Source organism: Capra hircus, chromosome 1, assembly GCF_001704415.2.
Source record: "Capra hircus breed San Clemente chromosome 1, ASM170441v1, whole genome shotgun sequence".
Lineage (NCBI taxonomy): Eukaryota > Metazoa > Chordata > Mammalia > Artiodactyla > Bovidae > Capra > Capra hircus.
The window spans coordinates 81663646-81681579 of NC_030808.1; the positions used below are offsets into that span (position 1 = coordinate 81663646).

The 17934-nt window shown below is 39.7% G+C and overlaps 1 protein-coding gene across 2 annotated transcripts in view; it reads left to right on the top strand.

Annotated features, from left to right (window-relative positions):
- C1H3orf70 (chromosome 1 C3orf70 homolog) overlaps positions 380 to 17934 on the top strand; it is a 124084-nt gene continuing 106529 nt past the window's right edge. For both annotated transcript variants that reach the window (XR_001917960.1, XM_005675256.3), the window contains exon 1: positions 380 to 809. Coding sequence is in view for 1 of the 2 variants with exons in the window: in XM_005675256.3 (XP_005675313.2) it covers positions 614 to 809 (196 nt within the window). In the remaining variant the exon portion in view is untranslated. The remainder of the gene's footprint in view (positions 810 to 17934) is intronic.

Consider the following 17934-nt stretch of genomic DNA (forward strand, 5'->3'; position numbering starts at 1 on the left):
AGGCTGTGCGTGTGTGAAAACCCCGCTCCCACCTGCGCAGGGACTAGCGCACTGGGCGTCCGGGCGGGCGGGTCCTCAACGTGCACAGCTCTCCGCGGAGTGTGAACATGTGTTTCGGAGGGAGTGTGTGTGTGTGGGAAGCGTGCGTGGAAGCTGGCGTGCGTGTGAAAACCGAGCCTCCGAGGCGGCTGTGTTCCTAACGGCCCTCCGTCCGTGGGGGTCAGCCTACGGGGGCTGAGTGAGTGTGCGGCAGCAGCGGGGCCGCCGAGCGTGTGTGAGCAGCCGTGTGTGAGAAGGCGGGGCTGGCGGGGGGCCTCGTGGCGTCTGCCGAAGCTAGCGCGCGTGTGTGCGCGTGCGTGTGCACGTGGGGGCGCGGCGCGCGCCACGGCGGAGGGAGGGAAGGCGGCGGCAGGCCCAGCCCTCGGTCGCAGCGCCCGGGGCGGCTCCTCTGCGAGCCCAGGGACCGCTGCGCTCCCGCGGCCGCCAGCTCTGCTGCCGCCACCTCCAAGCGCTGACCTGACTCCCGGCCCGCGCCGCGCCCGCCTCGGCTTCCTGCCCGTCCAGACGCCGCTCCTCCCGAGCTCCGGGTCTCGGCTCCGCGGAGGGAGAGGAAATGAGTGCGGCCGCGGCGCCGGCGCCCGAGCGCGGTTGGAAGAGCGAGAAAGTGGACGAGGCTCAGGCCCTGGCGCGGAGTTGCGCCGCCCGCAGACCCGACTTCCAGCCGTGCGACGGGCTCTCCATCTGTGCCACGCACAGCCACGGCAAGTGCTTCAAGCTGCACTGGTGCTGTCACCTCGGATGGTGTCACTGTAAGTCGAGCCACGTCTCCTCGCCTTTCTCCGCGGTCCCCAGGGCTCCCGCGGGGCCGTCCGGGGTCGTAGCAGGGACTGTGCGGCCTGGGGGGCGCCTGGCTGGGCCGGGGCTGCCCTGCCGCAGGCCGGGGCCGCCGTGGGGTCCAGGCGGCGAGAACTGCCTTCGCGCCGGACCAGTCGGGTCGGCGCTTCCTTGGCAACGAGATGAAATCTGTGGGAAACCTACCTTTTTAGCTACTTCTACAAAAGGGGTCTCCCCGTCCCAGGAAAACTGGGGTGTATTTTTCCCCCCTGTTTTCTTTTTCAACCGAAAAGACCAGGCGCGTGTGGAGAAAGGGTAGACAGCCTTCAGAGTTGACGACAACCGGAGGGGAAGTCTTTTTTCAGGGCTGGTGGTTAAAAGGTGCACCTCTTTCTTTTTTCACTTTTGTCTTAACGGGCTGCTATTTAGAAGAAAGAGAACCCTTGGATTTGGAATCGTAGCCCATTTCTTGTATCCAGATTGAGAAAGCACTGAAGAGTGAGGGACTGCTTCCAAGAAGTTAATATTAACAGTTTGGAAGGGTGAACTCCTTGAATACCCAGTTCCAGCATATAAAGCCAGTGCATTATGGAGACTGTTTTAAAATTGCAAAAATAAAAGAATGAAAGTACGCTTCAGTGATCTTAAAGTAATTTGTAGAACTAAATGGTCTAGACCTTTTCTCTTACGTCTATCCTGCCTGTGATTTTTAAAATATTTAAGTGGCCATTTAATCAGAATTTCACTATTTTATTAGTTTATGGTATTTGCCCTGCTATATCTGATGAATTATTTCTTTTTAGAAACGTATTCTAAACTTAGTTTCCACATAACCTTATAATAGAGGGTTTGGAGTGCTTATTTAGGATGCAGATTCTCAAAGTGATCTTAAAATTATTTTTTCTTCGTTGGTTAGAAAAAATGGCTCCCAACAAGAGATGCAGTACATAACAGATCCTTGTTTATATTAATTGAACATAATAAGATATTTTAAATTGATGACTTAAGGGATAGAGAATTCTTACATTTCTTTTATAAATGCAAGACACATTGAACAGTATTGATTCTTTGCATTCTGTGTACTGTTGGGGCTGTTTTGTCCTGTGTCTCATTATTCCTGTTGCTCTCAGCTCCATTCCTAATTGTATGGCATTGCTTCCGTGGGGGACAGGGTGAAGAGTTGAAAGTAACAACTGTGGGAAACCTGTGATGCTAGAGTACACAAGTAGGGTGACTCCGGTGGGTCCATTTCCTGTGGAAGTGTAGAAAGAGTCAGAGTGTGAATTGTGAGGAACACTAAAGATGGTCCAGTTCAGTGCCTGTCTTATTTCCGCAGTCTCCCCTTTGAGTACACCACTACTGATGGGAAACCTTGCAGTCTTCTCAGACATTCTCTTCCTTCATTAGACAGCTTTGACTCTTAAAAATGCTCTTCCTTATATGGAGCTAAAATCAGTTACATTGGAATTTCTTCCTACACCTCCTGTTTCTACCTTATGAAATCATATATAACAATCTTAACCTTTTTTAGATCCTGTCTGTTTCAACTCTTCAGATACACACATGATGTAGACTTTTTTCTACCCTATCTCTAGTCACAGCATCTGGCCTGAAATAGGTTTGTAATTCACATTTGTTGAATGACTGAATGAAGGTAGCCATTGTTTTCCTCTCAAGCATTGTCTCGTCCTATTTATAAATCTCCATTCCTTTCTATGGGCTTCCCAGGTGGCTCAGTGGTAACAAATCCTCCTGACAGTGCAGGAGACGCGGATTCGATCCCAGGGTCTGATCCCTGCGTCAGGAAGATCCCCTGGAGAAGGAAATGGCTGCCCACTCCCGTATTCTTGCCTGAGAAATCCCATGGACAGAGGAGCCTGGTGGGCTGCAGTCCATGGGGCAGCAAGAGTCGGACATGACTGAGTGACTAAACCACCACCATTCTTTTCTGCCTTTCCTTTAATGGTGTTCAGGCCCCTAAGCATCCTGGTTTTTCTATTCTGAACATATGCTGATATGGTTATGATGCTATGAAGATAGTGACCCCTAGAAGGGTACACCATATCCCAGTTGTGGTAAGATCTGTCCAAAAGTAAGCAGGACTGATATCGCCTGTGTTTGATATGCTACTACTGCAGCTAGCGTCACAGTAGCTTTTCTCTCTTCCGCATCGTATTGAGCTTGTCGTTGTCAGATTGAACTAAGCTTGCTGTGCACTAAGCCATTAAGCCTCTTTTTTGTTTGTGTGTGTGTTTTACATTTGTGGCATAAGTTAGAGCGCTTGCCTATCTCATAGTTATACATATATATTTGGATATGGCTATTCACAGATCACTTAGATCTATCCCTTCCATATATTTTCCTCTTTCGTTATTGATAAAATTGTTAGACAGGAGAAGACCACAGATGAAAGTCCTGAACTGGCTTTCAGGTTCATAACAATTCATTAATGAGCACTCTGTTGCTATGATCATTTTAACAATGACCTCACTACCTAACTGGGCTTCCCAGGGGGTTGGGCTATAATCTGCCTGCCAGTGCAGGAGACCAAGAAATGCGAGTTCGACCCCTGGGTGGTCTGGAAGATCATTTGGCGTAGGAAACGGCAGCCCACTCCAGTATTGCTGCCTGGAAAATTCCTGCCTGGAAAATTCCGTGGACAGAGGAGTCTGGTGGGCTACAGTCCTTGTGGGGTTGCAAAGAGTTGGACATGACTAAGTGACTGAGCATACACACACATACACCTTATTAACCTTTATCCACCTTTTGTTTCTCTTATCTATATTGGTTTAGTGAGAACCTGATCAGATACTTTGTTGAAATTCTCCCAACATACTACTTTTATGTCTTTTTGATATATGATGTCTATCTGTAAACATACTCTTGTAAAAAAAAAAAAAAAGAAAATTAGTTGAGTGTAATGCAGGTTGATTCCACAAATGCTTAACATTTTCTTTTTAAAGCGATTAGTAGCTACTTTTTAAATAGTCTGCATTTAGAAAGGACTGACATTGAGTATACTGGATCATTCACAGTTGTTGTTGTTTTTTTTTTACTCAAGCCTGAATTTATTTGCTCTCTTCAGTCTTTGGCAGCCTTCTGGGATTCCATGCTTCCTCTGCTGCTGGTGGTTTGGGGATCACATCCAAGAATAGCTTCAGTTCATTTAGAGTAGCCAGCTGCCCTGTTCAGTCTCCTCACCTATATGAGGCATCAATTCTTTCTACCCTTTTTAAGCTCCAATATTATTTTTCTTTAAGAGAAGCAGAGTTAATATATTTGAGAAGCTCTACTTCTTTTGGAATGCATGAACACAACATCAGTCCTAAATAAAATTCTTTTAATTTTAGTGAACATGCGTTGAGCACCTTCTCTTTATGAGACATTATTATGGAAACTAGGCATACAGCTATGAATATAGCTGGATCATGAGTGTAAGGGTGTGATTCATCCTATATTTATTTTTGCATTCCTTTAAAGTCACAAATGATATGAATGAAAAATGATCAACTTGTTCACCAAACTGGTAAATATGAAACCAGGAAGACTACCTTGAGATGCTTGAGAGAGGAAATTCGGAACAAATAAAGGAAATTCAGTTTTATATGGTTGATGTTAAGTTTGTGAAATTTATAACGTTATGAAGGAGAAAAGGCTGTAAGTACATACCTGTTCCTGAAAGACACAGACTGGGTATATGTTGACAGATGCAGTGCTTGATGTAAAGGAAATAGTATATTTGGGTAATTGATTTTGAGGACTGTGTCTGTGATGAAAACTGGATATGTTCTATTGATGTCTCTGTCAGAGATAGATTATTGGGCTGATTGAACTATGGCCCTGAATCTGAACCTTGGTTTTTTTTTAAGGAACGGTATTGGGTTGATTTAACAAATGAAGGATTCCAAGAAGAGTTTTGAGAGAGGAAAAGACATGGCTTGGCTAGGGAAGAGGGATGGTAAACAATAAATCATATGTAGATATTGTAAAGTAGCTTTTTTTGTGACTGGAGTAGATAGAGTGTTAGAAGAAATAAGAAATTTGATTGTGGAGGTGTTAGGGAGGGATGAGCTGGACAGTGGGGAAGTTCCAGTTGCTAGAGACCTTGGCATTATAATGGTGAAATAAGTAGTGGGGGAATGAAATCGGCATGGGAGAATATTTTCATATTAGTGTAAAAAAATAGGTTGAAATTCATGCAACAATGTCTATTTAATGGAAATTAGAACAGATTAGATTTGGAGGGGGAGGAAGAGGATAGTTATAAAGGATGGATTCTAGAATTTTGCTTTATGCAGCTTGGATGGATGGTGATGCTGTTCATTCACTAATAACCGAATACTGGAGAAGAACTAGGTTTGGATGATCGTGGAATCATGAATCCACAAAGACCATGAATCCAATTTTGTATCTGTTGAGTTTATGTTGCCTTGTCGTTGCATGGTGATGTCAGTAGGCATTTGGATATAGAGGATATAGGGCTTGGAAAAGTCTGCACTGGAGATAATACGGAAATCATTAACTTCTTTATAGATTGGGTTGTAGCCATGATGAAGCAGGAGATTGCCAACGGAGAGCTTATGGTATGAGAAATGAAGAAACCCTTTAGGCTTTGCCTTTAGAACACTTAACATTTAGAGGCTGGTTACAGGAGGATGAGCTGGCAACTGAGTCTAAGAAGATGGCCAAAGAAGAAACAATCTGGAAAGCATGGTACTACAGAGGCCAAGGGAAAGGAGTGCTTTAAGAAAGAAGATGAAGATGAAATCCGTTTTAGCAGGTTATTTCTTAGATATTGGGGAAACTAGAAATAGTGATTTTTTTTTTTTATTACTGAAGAAGAGGATGAAAGGTTTAGTTTTGCAACAATAACTTAAGGAGTATACTTGATTATAGCATAGTCATTTGCGATCATGAATTCTTCAAGGTAGAAAGGGAATAAAATACCAGGATAAGAGAATTAGGAGACAAAGATAGTAGTTAATATTTATTGAGTGGTTTACTTTGTGCCAGAGTAAGCTGATTATGCTAAGCATTCAGTAACCAATTATGTTATTATGCCCATTCTATAGTGGAGAAGAAATGCTTAAAAAAGTCAAGTAACTTTCCCGTGGGCATGTAGCTGGTAAGAATAGAACCTGGATTTGAAGTCTTGTCTGTCCGATTCTTAGACCTGGAGTCTTAACCACTACAGGTACTCTAGAGCAATTTAATGAGCAAAATCAGCAGTTTTCTGGCTTTATTAAAACCAGTGATGGGGAAAGTTTTTAAGAAATAGGTGGCAAATTGTATCAATTGCCATAGTGAAGTACAGAAGAATGGGAGCTGTAATGAGATCCCTGAATATGGTGGGGAGTGAAATCCAAGTTAAGAACTATCAAAGAGAAAGTGATGAGAGGGTGTTGGAGGTGAGGGGCGGAGGATGGATAGGTAGAGGTGGGGTCATGTATGTGATGTGATGTCTGTACCACCAGCAGAACTCAGCTTTATTGGCTTAATAAAATCCCACAATAGGTGAGCTCAGTTTTCTGCAGAAGACACCTTAAAAGATGTGTCTTTCAGGTTGAAAGGAGGAGTGGGATTTGATGTAGTCTAATAGATGGTGTTAACGTATCTAAAGAAAGACTGTTAAAGCAGAAGGTGGATGGGCAGCATCGAATTACAGAAAAATGGGAGTAGGAGAGGCCGAATTTGGAAGTGTTTTTTCCCAGGACTCTTCAGAGAAGGTGGCACTGCCTAGAGGCTTAAATGTCTGGTCCTGTGACTGGACTATCTCAGCAAGTGTTTGGATATAATTTGGCCTCCCATTTTTATATGTCCTATAGGGAAAGAAAGCTGATTAGAGGATTTAACTATCAGGACCTTGGGGCAAGTATAGTTCTGTCCACTAGCTAGTGTATTAGCATTATGGTTTTTGCATTACTCTATTTGTTCTATTTTCCTGCTTCTACTCAACCCCCCAAATCAAGTTCTGACTTCCCCGGGGTAATGCCAGCTGGTTTTCCCAAAGGACAGCTCAGGCATATCAGTAACAGAAGCTACAGAAAATATATTTGAGATTTCTGACAGTGAAAGCTGGCAAAAAAGGGAGTGGTAGTTGGATTAGATGGAGGAGTCGGCTGGAGCTTTTTTCTTCTAATGAGGCCTCTTTCCATGTCTGGTAGTTAAAGGAAGAGGATTCAGGTGTTAGCCAGTGCAGAGGTGAAGTCAGTATCTGAGTTTCCTCAAATCTTTTATCCAGAGATGGAGAAAGCTCATAGGTGTTTTTCCATCTAAGTGGTGTTTCGATAATAGATAGCAGCACACTTGTTTATATGCAGGCACTATTGTAACTTTATGCATGTGCTAGCTCATTCACACTTCACAACAGCCTTGTGAAGCAGGTATTGTTATTATCCTCATGTTTTAGGTGGAAACTTGCTAGAGGTCCCACGAAGTAGCCCTGGCCACATGTGGTCAGTGTATTCGAATCTCACAGAGCAGCTGGCAACCAGGCTCTGGGTTTCTTGGTTCTGCTCAAGGTACAGTGAGGAGGATTTCAGCTACTTCAGATTCTCTTTGGAACAAGGAGAATTTAAATAAATAAGTAAAAATAAGAATGGTTTTCTTATTTTAAGAGAAGGGCAATTATATGCAATATGAACTTTCTGGAGTGGTTGCAAACTTTACAACTATGCTTTTAAAAAGCATTTAATGGAGTTTGGGATCTACATGTGCACACAGCTATATTTTAAATGGATAACCAACAGGGACCTAGTGTATATAGCACAGGGAGCTCTGCTGAATTTTATGTGGCAGCCTGAATGGGAAGGGGGTTTGGGAGAGAACGGATACATGTATATACATATGGCTGAGTCATTTGCTGTTCACCTGAAACCATCACAACATTGTTAATTGGCTATACTCCAGTACAAAATGAAAAGTTAAATAAAAGATATTTAATGGTGTATTTGTTTAATATGACGGTTCAGTCATATCTTCAGATGATCCTTAACTAGTGCAGGCCTCTTTTGGTGAGCTTTGCATGTGTACCATTAATTATTACTGGTTTCCAAGCTTGATGAACTTTAAAAGGTTTCAACCAAATAGCTTTTGAGGACCTTTTTATGATTATTCCTGCATTATAACACCCTCAGTTTAAGTTTATCCTCTCATGGTGTGGAACCTCATTAATTCACAAGAAAGAATATCTTCGGAGAAATTAAGTGTTATTAATTCCAAATAAACACAGGGACATATGTTTAACCTAACAGTTATCTAGAAGAAGATATGCTTTCTTGAAAAATGAAGTGTTTTATATATAAAATGTGAGGGCAGAGTGTGGTCGTAGAAAGAGTGAGGGCTGTGGAGTCAGACACACTTGAGTTCAGTCCTGGTTCTTCCATGCATTGGCAGGATAGCTTCGGATAGGTTACTCAACCCTTCTCAGCTTCAGTGTTCTCTTCTGAAAAACAGGAATAAAAATCCTACTTCACTGGGTTGTTGTGAAGATTAAATGACATAAGCAGAGTACTTAGTGCAGGTGTTCAGCATCAGCCCCTCCTCAAAACAAGCGATGGAAATAGTAGATAGTATAGTGGTCCCAGGGACAGGCTCTGCAGTTGGGCTTTGTGTTTGAATCCTGGCTCTGCCCACTGACGAGTTACATGGTTTGGGGGAAGTTACTTAACTTCCCTCTTTCAGTTTCATCATTTTTAATATGGGGATAATAACATAGTTATATTATCATAGTGGTGATATGTCAAAAACACAAACTCCAGCTGCTTCTCCTTGCACAAATGTCCCGGTTAATCTGAAATTCACTTTGTAATCATACTCATTTGTTCAGTTACACACTTCAACACAACACAGATGGTAAAAACATACATTTTGGGTAGTATGACCTTTAGAAATCAAGTTTTTCAGTTGTCCTTATTGTGGAAAGGTCTATTTCATAATAGCTACTTTGTGATAATTATCTACTCTTTATCTTAGAATTTTATTTTGTGCTCTTCCACTCCCTTCCTCTATCCTGTTTTCCACCGTTGTTAAGCAATGAATAATTCTGGTTAATTAGATACACCAGTTAATACAGAAGTATTATATCAAACGGGTTAATATGCTTCAAAGGATCAGAATATTATAAAGCTGTTAAAGTGAAGCTGCACATACTAACTTTAATGATTGCTATCCTGTAACAATATTTAGCTATCATTTGGAATATTGATTTTGTGTAGAAAAATAGCAAAGTGCTAGTTATATGCAACGTGAAGGTTTTTGGAGTGGTTGAAAAGTGTATAAAACTGTGCTTTTTAGGAGGAGTCCTGGCTGCTAGAATGGTGGACAAAGTAGATTTAATTGTTTTTGCAAGTTACTTTACTAAAATTCATAGAATTTTTGTTTTGTGTTTCCTTTGTTCTTATTGTTGGTTTGTTCTTCAATATTCTGATATTTAGCAGTATTCTGTAAGCACACTACCAAAAATGTGCAATGTCTGACCTGGTCAGCAGCTACAATAAATCTCTCCAGCTGTATCTGCACAGTGCCCTGAAAAAGTCCGTTCAGGACAAATTTTTCAACCTCCCTAGTGCTTATTGATTCTTGGTGTGATATAGAATGTTATTTTTTCCTTTGTATCTCATTTAAACAGACCTTTAGTGAAATGAAAACACTAAAAGAGTTTTGTAATAATTTGGTATTTTGTGTAATAATTGTGGTATTTTGTGTCTGTTAGACTCATTTGTTTTTTCCTTCTGTCTGCACACACACACATATGCACATACATGTGCTTTTTTTCTTAAGCCATTTAAAAATAAGTTGCTGACATGACATTTCACCTAAATATGTCAGCATGCCTCTCATTTTCCTACGAAACCACAGTACTAATCACGCCTAAGACAGTAACATGAATTCAGCAACACCATCTAACATACAGTTTCCTTAACTGTCAAAAAATTAACTTTGTAGCTGACTTTTCGAGAGCCAATCAAGATTCATATATCACATGGATATTTTAATGGCATAGACTGTGGTGATGGTTACACAGGGGTATACTTACCTCTGCACTCATCACATTTTATGTATTAAATCTGTACAGCTTTTTCTGTGTCAGTCATACCTCAGTAAAATGGTTTAACAAGTGAAATAAATAAAATTAGTGGAATAAAAACATTCATGCATCACACTTCATTATTGTATCACTTCAGTCTCCCCTTTAAACATTCTAGAATAATCATACTTTTTTGGGTGGTGTTGAAGTTTTTGAAGAGTCCGGATTAACTGTCTGTAGTATATCCTGTGTTTTACATTTGCCTTATTAGATTCAGGTTGAACATTTTTGCTTAGTTATTAAATTTGTGCTATTGTATCCCTTGCTTAGCATAATAGGAGGAGACATAGGTCCTTGTGTTCTCCTTAGGTAGGGTGAGGACTGCCTCATCTGTCAGTATAGATATATTGTTTCTCCTTTGTTACTTTTTTTGTAGAGCTATTTTAATCACTTAGTAAGAATAAGTAACTGTGGAGTGATACTTTGACACTGAATGAATATCCTGTTCCCCAATAAACTTTAACCCATTAATTTTAGTATTGACTGGAGAGTCTGTGTGAATCACTTATTACAGTGTGTTGATAGTGATATTCTAATTCTGTCATTCCTAACATTTGATGGCATTTGAAAAGATTTCTTTTCTTTGTATCTCTTCTTTTTTAGGTAATATGATAGACAACTTGATTCTTTTTAATATGCTGTAATCAAGCATCATATTTTTTTTTTTTTGATGCTCAAATTGTCCTACATTTGGGCAATGAGAGCTTCTTCAAGATGGCTTTGTGACCTTTTGACATGTCTCTATCATTTTACTTTACTGCTTTCTGAAACGAGATAGTCCAGACTTACCTAGTAATTTCCTCACCCCAGGCCAGAAATGAATCATTTTCCCAAGAAACCTGTGTTCCTTTCAGTGAAGAATGGTATGGAAACCATTATCTGGGTTTATAATGTGCTTATTTCTGCTGGGATGCTACTACACATTACTTTCAGTGGACAAACTTAGAAAGTGTGTGTCTCCTTCATCTTTCCCCATTTAGTTGTGCCTGCCTTCTCTGTGGGTAAAAACCCTGGTTTCCATCATATCATAATATTTACTCATTCCTTCTATTTTCAGCTACCCATAAACTAGGAATTATTATATTGGTTTCACTACCAATGACAAATTGATGACTTAAAGTTCAAGATAGAATATATCCTGGGAAGGATGTATGTAGTCAGAACACTCTGTTCGAAAGTTTCTTGAGTTAATTTTTTTCTGTGTGGTCATGTTATCAGTTGGGTTCATTTATTTCTGATCTGAATCAATTTCAGGTATACTTCTTTCATCTTTTTTTTAAATTAAACTTTTAATTTTGAGATAATTTGTAGGTTCGCATATAGTTGTGAGAAATAATACAGAGATCCCACATATTCTGTATCCAGTTTCCCAGTGGTAGCGTTTCACAGAACTGTAGTATGATATCACAACCAGGAAATTGTCATTGATACATATAGGTTCAGGAACAGTTTCAGCATTGCAAGGATACCTCATGTTGCCTCTTCATAGCCATACTCACTTTCCCTTCTGCACCAGCCCTAATTAATCCCTGCCAATTACTAATCTCTTCTCTGCTTCTTTAATTTTGTCACTTCCAGGATGTTATATAAATAGATCATATGTTATGTAACCTTTGGGGGTTGGTTTTTTTCACACTGCGTAATAGCTCTGGCGATTCATTCTGTTTGTTGGGTATACCGATAGCTCGTTCCTTTTGATGGCCGAGTAGTGTTCCATGCTGTGCATGTACCACAGTTTGTTTACCCGTTCACCCACTGAAGGACACCTGGGTTGTTTCTAGTTTTTAGTTATTATAAATAAGCCTGCTGTAAACCTTTGTGTATGGTTTACTGTGTGAACAAAAGCCTTCATTTTTCTGAAATAAATGCCCAGAAGCACAAGTGCTTGGTTATGTGGAGGTTGCACATTCAGTTTTTAAGAAACTGCTAAACTGTTTTCTGTGGTTACCGTGCCATTTTCCATTCCTGCCAGCAATGTATGAGTGATCCAGTTTCTCCACTGCATTTCCTGTCAGTGTCTGGTGGTGCTGCTGTTTTTATTTCAGTGATCTGATAGATGTGTACTGATCACTCATTTTGATTTTAATTTGCATCTACCTGACAGTTAACATTGGTGTGCTTATTCACCACTTGTATATCCTCTTTGGTGAAGTGTCTTTAATTTTTAAGACTTTTTTGAGAGCAGTTTTAGGTTTACAGCAAAATCAAGAGGCAGGTAGGGAGCTTTCCCGTGTATTTTGCCCCCGCATGTGCATAGCCTTGTCTATCATTATTTATCAGAACTGTACATTTTTTTTTAACCCAGGATGAACCTATACGGACACATCATAATCATCTAGAGTCCACAGTTTACCTTAGGCTTCACTCTAGGTATTGTACATTCTATGAATATGGACAATAATGACATACGTGCATCATTTATAATATCATACAGAGTGTTTTCACTGCTCTAAAAATACCCTGTGCACTGTTTCACCCCGCCCCTTGGAAACCACTGATTTTTTTCATTGTCTCCATTGTTTTATTTTCTCCAGAATGTCGTATAGTTGGAATCATACAGTATATAGTCTTTTCAGACTGACTTCTTTCACTTATTAATGTGCATTTCTCCACGTCTTTTCATGGCTTGGTAGCTCATTTCTTATTAGTGCTGAATAATATTCCATCACCTGGACATACCACAGTTTTTTAATTTAATTATTATTTTACAAAAGTAAATTGAGGTATAACTGACATTTGTTTCAGGGGTACAGCATCAGTTCAGTTCAGTCGCTCAGTCGTGTCCGACTCTTTGCGATGCCATGAATCGCAGCATGCCAGGCCTCCCTGTTCATCACCATCTCCCGGAGTTCACTCAAACTCACGTCCATCGAGTCAGTGATGCCATCCAGCCATCTCATCCTCGGTCATCCCCTTTTCCTCCTGCCCCCAATCCCTTCCAGCATCAGAGTCTTTTCCAATGAATCAACTCTTCGCATGAGGTGGCCAAAGTCCTGGAGTTTCAGCTTTAGTATCATTCCTTCCAAAGAACACCCAGGGCAGATCTCCTTTAGAATGGACTGGTTGGATCTCCTTGCAGTCCAAGGGACTCTCAAGAGTCTTCTCCAACACCACAGTTCAAAAGCATCCATTCTTCGCATAGTGATTCAATATTTGTGTATACAGTGAAATGATCATCGCAGTAAGTCTAGTTAACATCCATCACCATACATAGTTACAGATTTTTTTCCCATGCTGAGAACTTTTAATTTAAGATGTACTCTGGTAGCAACTTGAAAATATACAGTAGAGTAGTATTAACTATTATTATAGTTAAAATAACTGAAGCAACTATTCCCAATTATCAGGTGGTGCTAATGGTAAAGAACCCACCTGCCAATGCAGGAGACATAGAAGACGTGGGTTTGATCTCTGGGTTGGGAAGATCCCCTGGAGGAGGGCATGGCAACCCCCTCCAGTATTCTTGCCTGGAGAATTCCGTGGACAGAGGAGCCTGGCGGGCTATGGTCTGTAGGGTCGCAGAGTTGGACATGACTGAAACAACTTGGCACTCATGCATCCCTAATGGTAGTTTATTTTATAACTGAAATTTGGCTGTTTTGATCATCTTCACTCATTTTGCCCCATTCTCTCATCGCCATGCTTCTGGCAACCACCAATCTGTTTCCCCTACCTGTGAGTTTTCAGGTTTGTTTTTCTTTTAATCCACGTGTAAGTGAGAATATATGGTATTTGTCTTCTTCTGTTTGATTTATATCAACTTACTGTCGTGCCCTCAAGGTCCATCCATGTTGTCACAAATGGCCAGCTTTCGTTCTTTCTTATGACAATAATATTCCGCACATGTAGCACATTTTCTTTATCGATTCATCTGCTGGTGGCCACTTAGATTATTTCAGTGTCTTGGCAGTTGTAAATAATGCGGCAGTGAACAGGGGGGTGCGTATGTCTTTCCAAATTAACATTTTCATTTTCTTCAAATACACACCCAGAGCTGGAGTTGCCGGATCATATGTAGTTCTGTGTTTAATTTTTTGAGAGACGTTCATACTGTTTTCCATAGCAGCTGCACCAGTTTGCATCCCCACCAGCAGCACACAGTGGTTCCCTTTTCTCCACAGCCTCACCAGCGCTTATTGTTATTTCTTGGGTGTTTTTTAATAACAGCTGTTCTAGCAGGTGTGAGGTGATATCTCATTTTTGTTCTGACTTGCATTTCCCTGATGATTAGTGATGTTGAGCTCCTTTTCATGTGTTTGTTGACCTTCTGTATGTCTTCTTTGGAAAAAGGTCTGTTCAGATTGTTTGCCCATTTTTAAACCAGATCATTTTGGCTATTGAATTTAGTGAGTTCCTTATATGTTTTGGATATTAACCCATAATCAGTTATATGATTTGTAGGTATTTTCTCCCACTGGGAAGGTTACTTTTTCACTTTGTTAATGGTTCCCTTTCCTCTGCATAAGCTTTTTAGTTTGATGTGTTCCCACCTTCTTATTTTTGCTTTTGACATCAAATCTGAAAGAATCATCACCAAGAATGAAGTACAGTTTGAAGCCAGGAAGCATGGTACCGCCAGCTTTGTTCTTCTTTCTCAAGATTGTTTCGGCTATCCGGGGTCTTGCACACTACAGTTTCTTCGTTCATCTACTGAAGGACATCTCGGTTGCTTCTAATGTTTGGCAGTTACGAAGAGAGCTGCCATAAACATCGGTGTGCAGGTTTCCGCGTGAATGTAAGTTTTCAACTCCTTTGTGTAAATAAATACCAAGAAGTGTGATTGCTGGATTGTATGGTAAGAGTCTGTCTTCCAAAGTAACTGTTATTTTCATTTCCACTGGAAATGTATGAGAGTTGCTGTTGCTCCACACCCTGTCCAGCTTTGCTGGTGTCAGTGTTCCATTCCAGGTTTGGGCCGTTCCGTATGTGCGTGTTTCAGATATTTTCTTCCAGTTTATGGCTTCTTTTCTAATTCTCTTTATATTTTCTTTCACAGAGCAGAAGTTTTTAATTTCAAATAAATCAAGGTTATTAGTTATTTATTTCATGGATCCTGTCTTTGGTGTTATATTTAAAAAGGCATCACCATACCCAAGGACATCTCGGTTTTTTCCTTTGTTATCTTTTAGGAGTTTTATAGTTTTGCATTTTACATTTAGGCCTGTGCTTCATTTTGGGTTAATGTATGTGAAGAGTAAAAAGTCTGTGTCTGCATTTGTTTGCTTTTGCATGTTTATATCCAGTTGTTCTGATACTGTTTGCTGAAGAGACTTCTTTTATTCTTCTTTAATTGGTCTTTTTCTTGGCTGTCGAGTTTTCAGAGTTCTTAATATATTCTGTGTACTGGTCTTTTGTCAGAGCAGTAGTTCCCATTTTCCCACAGTTCTGTAGCTTGTCTTTTCATCCTCTTGCAGAGTCCTTTGTGGATCAAAATTTAAGAATTTTGATGAAGTCAGGTTTATGAAATTTTCCTTTTATAGATGATGCTTTTGGTGCTTTTTAGAACTGTTTGCTTAACCTGAGATCCTAAAGATTTTTTTTTTCCTATATTTTTTCTTAAAGGCGTTAGAGGTTTCAGTTTCACATTTAAGTCTATGATCCATTTTGAGTTTTTGTATAAGATGTCCATTTTAGATCAAGGTTTTGTGAATTCTTTTTGTTTTTGTTTGCCTATGGATGTCCAGATTGCTGTAGCAGTACTTGTTGAAAAGGCAGCCTTTCCTTTATTGAACTGCTTTTGCACCTTTGTCAAAAAATATATTGTAGAGTCTGGTTCTCTATTCTGTTCCACTGACCTGTGCGTCTGTTTCTCTGCTGATACCACACAGTGTTGATTACTATAGCGATAGAATGTGTCTTTAAACCTGGTAGTCTGGTTCTTCCTACTTTGTTTTTTTTTTTCACAATTGTTTTAGCTGTTCTAGTTCCTTTACCTTTCCATATGAATTGTAAGATAACATTTTCTGTATCTATTGTGTCGGCTAAGACATTGGTTCAGGTTTTTCCATACAGTGTTACCAAAAAAAAAACCCCACACAAACTGAATGAACTTTTTGGCCACCCAATACATAACTCTTGCTAGGATTTTGATAAGAATTGTGATAAACCTGTAAGTCACCTTTGCTGCTGCTGCTGCTAATTCGCTTCAGTCATGTCTGACTCTGTGTGACCCCATAGATGGCAGCCTACCAGGCTCCCCCGTCTCTGGGATTCTTCAGGCAAGAAAACTGGAGTGGGTTGCCATTTCCTTCTCCAGTGCATGAAAGTGAAAAGTGAAAGTGAAGTCGCTCAGTCATGTCTGATTCTTCGCGACCCCATGGACTGCAGCCCACCAGGCTCCTCCATCCATGGGATTTTCCAGGCAAGAGTACTGGAGTGGGTTGCCACTGCCTTCTCTGAAGTCACCTTTGGGAGAGTTAAAAATCTTTCCTGTGTTGACTCTTCGTTCCGTGAACATGGTATGTCCCTCCATTTATTTAAATCTTTGATTTATTTCATCAACATTGTATAATTTTTAGCATATAAGTCCTGTATATATTTTGTTTGAATCATACATAAGTATTTACGACCCGCCTGCAGTATGAGAGACCTGGGTTTGATCCCTGGATTGGGAAGATCTCCTGGAGAAGAGATGGCTAACCACTCCAGTATTCTTGCCTGGCAGAGGAGCCTGGCATGCTACAGTCCATGGGGTTGCAAAGAGTTGGACACGACTGATGACTTTCACTCACTCACATTTACAATTTTAAAAATTACAAATGTATTGAGTTTTTATTTTTTTAATATGAATTTATTTATTTTAATTGGAGGTTAATTACTTTACAGTATTGTATTGGTTTTGCCATATATCAACATGAATCCGTCATGTATTGAGTTTTTAATCTTGGTGTTTATTGCCAAATTTATTGCTTGTATATGTTTATTGCTAGGATATAGAAAAGTAAGTGATTTTCATTTTTCATTCAGTTTATTTTGCATTCTATGGCCTAGTTGAACTCACTTATTAGTTCCAAGAGTTAAAAAAATTCTTTTTGGGGTGGATTTTCTATTTAGACAGTCATTTCATATGCAGGTGGCTACAATTTTATTTATGTTTTTTGCCTCCAATTCATATGGCTTTTCCCTTTCCCCCTTTTCTGCTTTGTTGCACTGACTAGAACTTCTGGAACTATGTTGAATAAGGACAGATATCTGTGCCTTGTTCTTTTCTCCTTAGGAGGGAAGCGTTAGATTTTTCATCTTTAAGTACAATGTTAGTGTTAGATTTTTCGTGGTGTCTTTTTATTGAGAAAATCCCTTTCTATTCCTGTTTTATCAAAGTTGTTATTATGAATAAGTATCAAATTTTGTTAGATGTGTCAGCTTTGCACCCCTGGAATAAGCATCACTTGGTTATGGTGTGTAATTCTTTTGATATATTGCTGAATTCTGTTTGTTGATAATTTGTGAAGGATCTTTATGTCTATATTTATGAGGAGTGTTAGCCTATAGTTCTCTTTTTTAGACTTTGTATGGTTTTGATATCAGGGTAATAGTAATACTAGTTTTATACAATGAATTGGGAATTTTTTATTCCTAGCCTATTTTCTGAAAGAACTTATTTAGAATTGATGCTCATTTTTCTTAAACATTTGGGGGAATTCTCTAGTGAAGTCATCTGGGTCTGGAAATTTTTAAAATTACTATTTCAGTACTGTATAGCACAGGACACTATATTCAGTGTCTTATAATAAATTATAATTGAAAAGAATCTGAAAAATATTATTCATATACATATTATATATATATAGATCTCTTTGCTGTAACCAGGAACTAACACATTATAAATCAACTGTACTTCAATAAAAATACTAAAAAATTAAATTAATAATTTAGTTTCCTTATTAAACAATATTCAAATTATTGCCAATGAGTGAGTTGTGGTAGTTTGTAATTTTTGAGGAATTGATCCATTTCATTCTAAGTTGTCAAATTTGTGTGTGTAGAATTTGTAGTTAGGGAGTACTACAAAC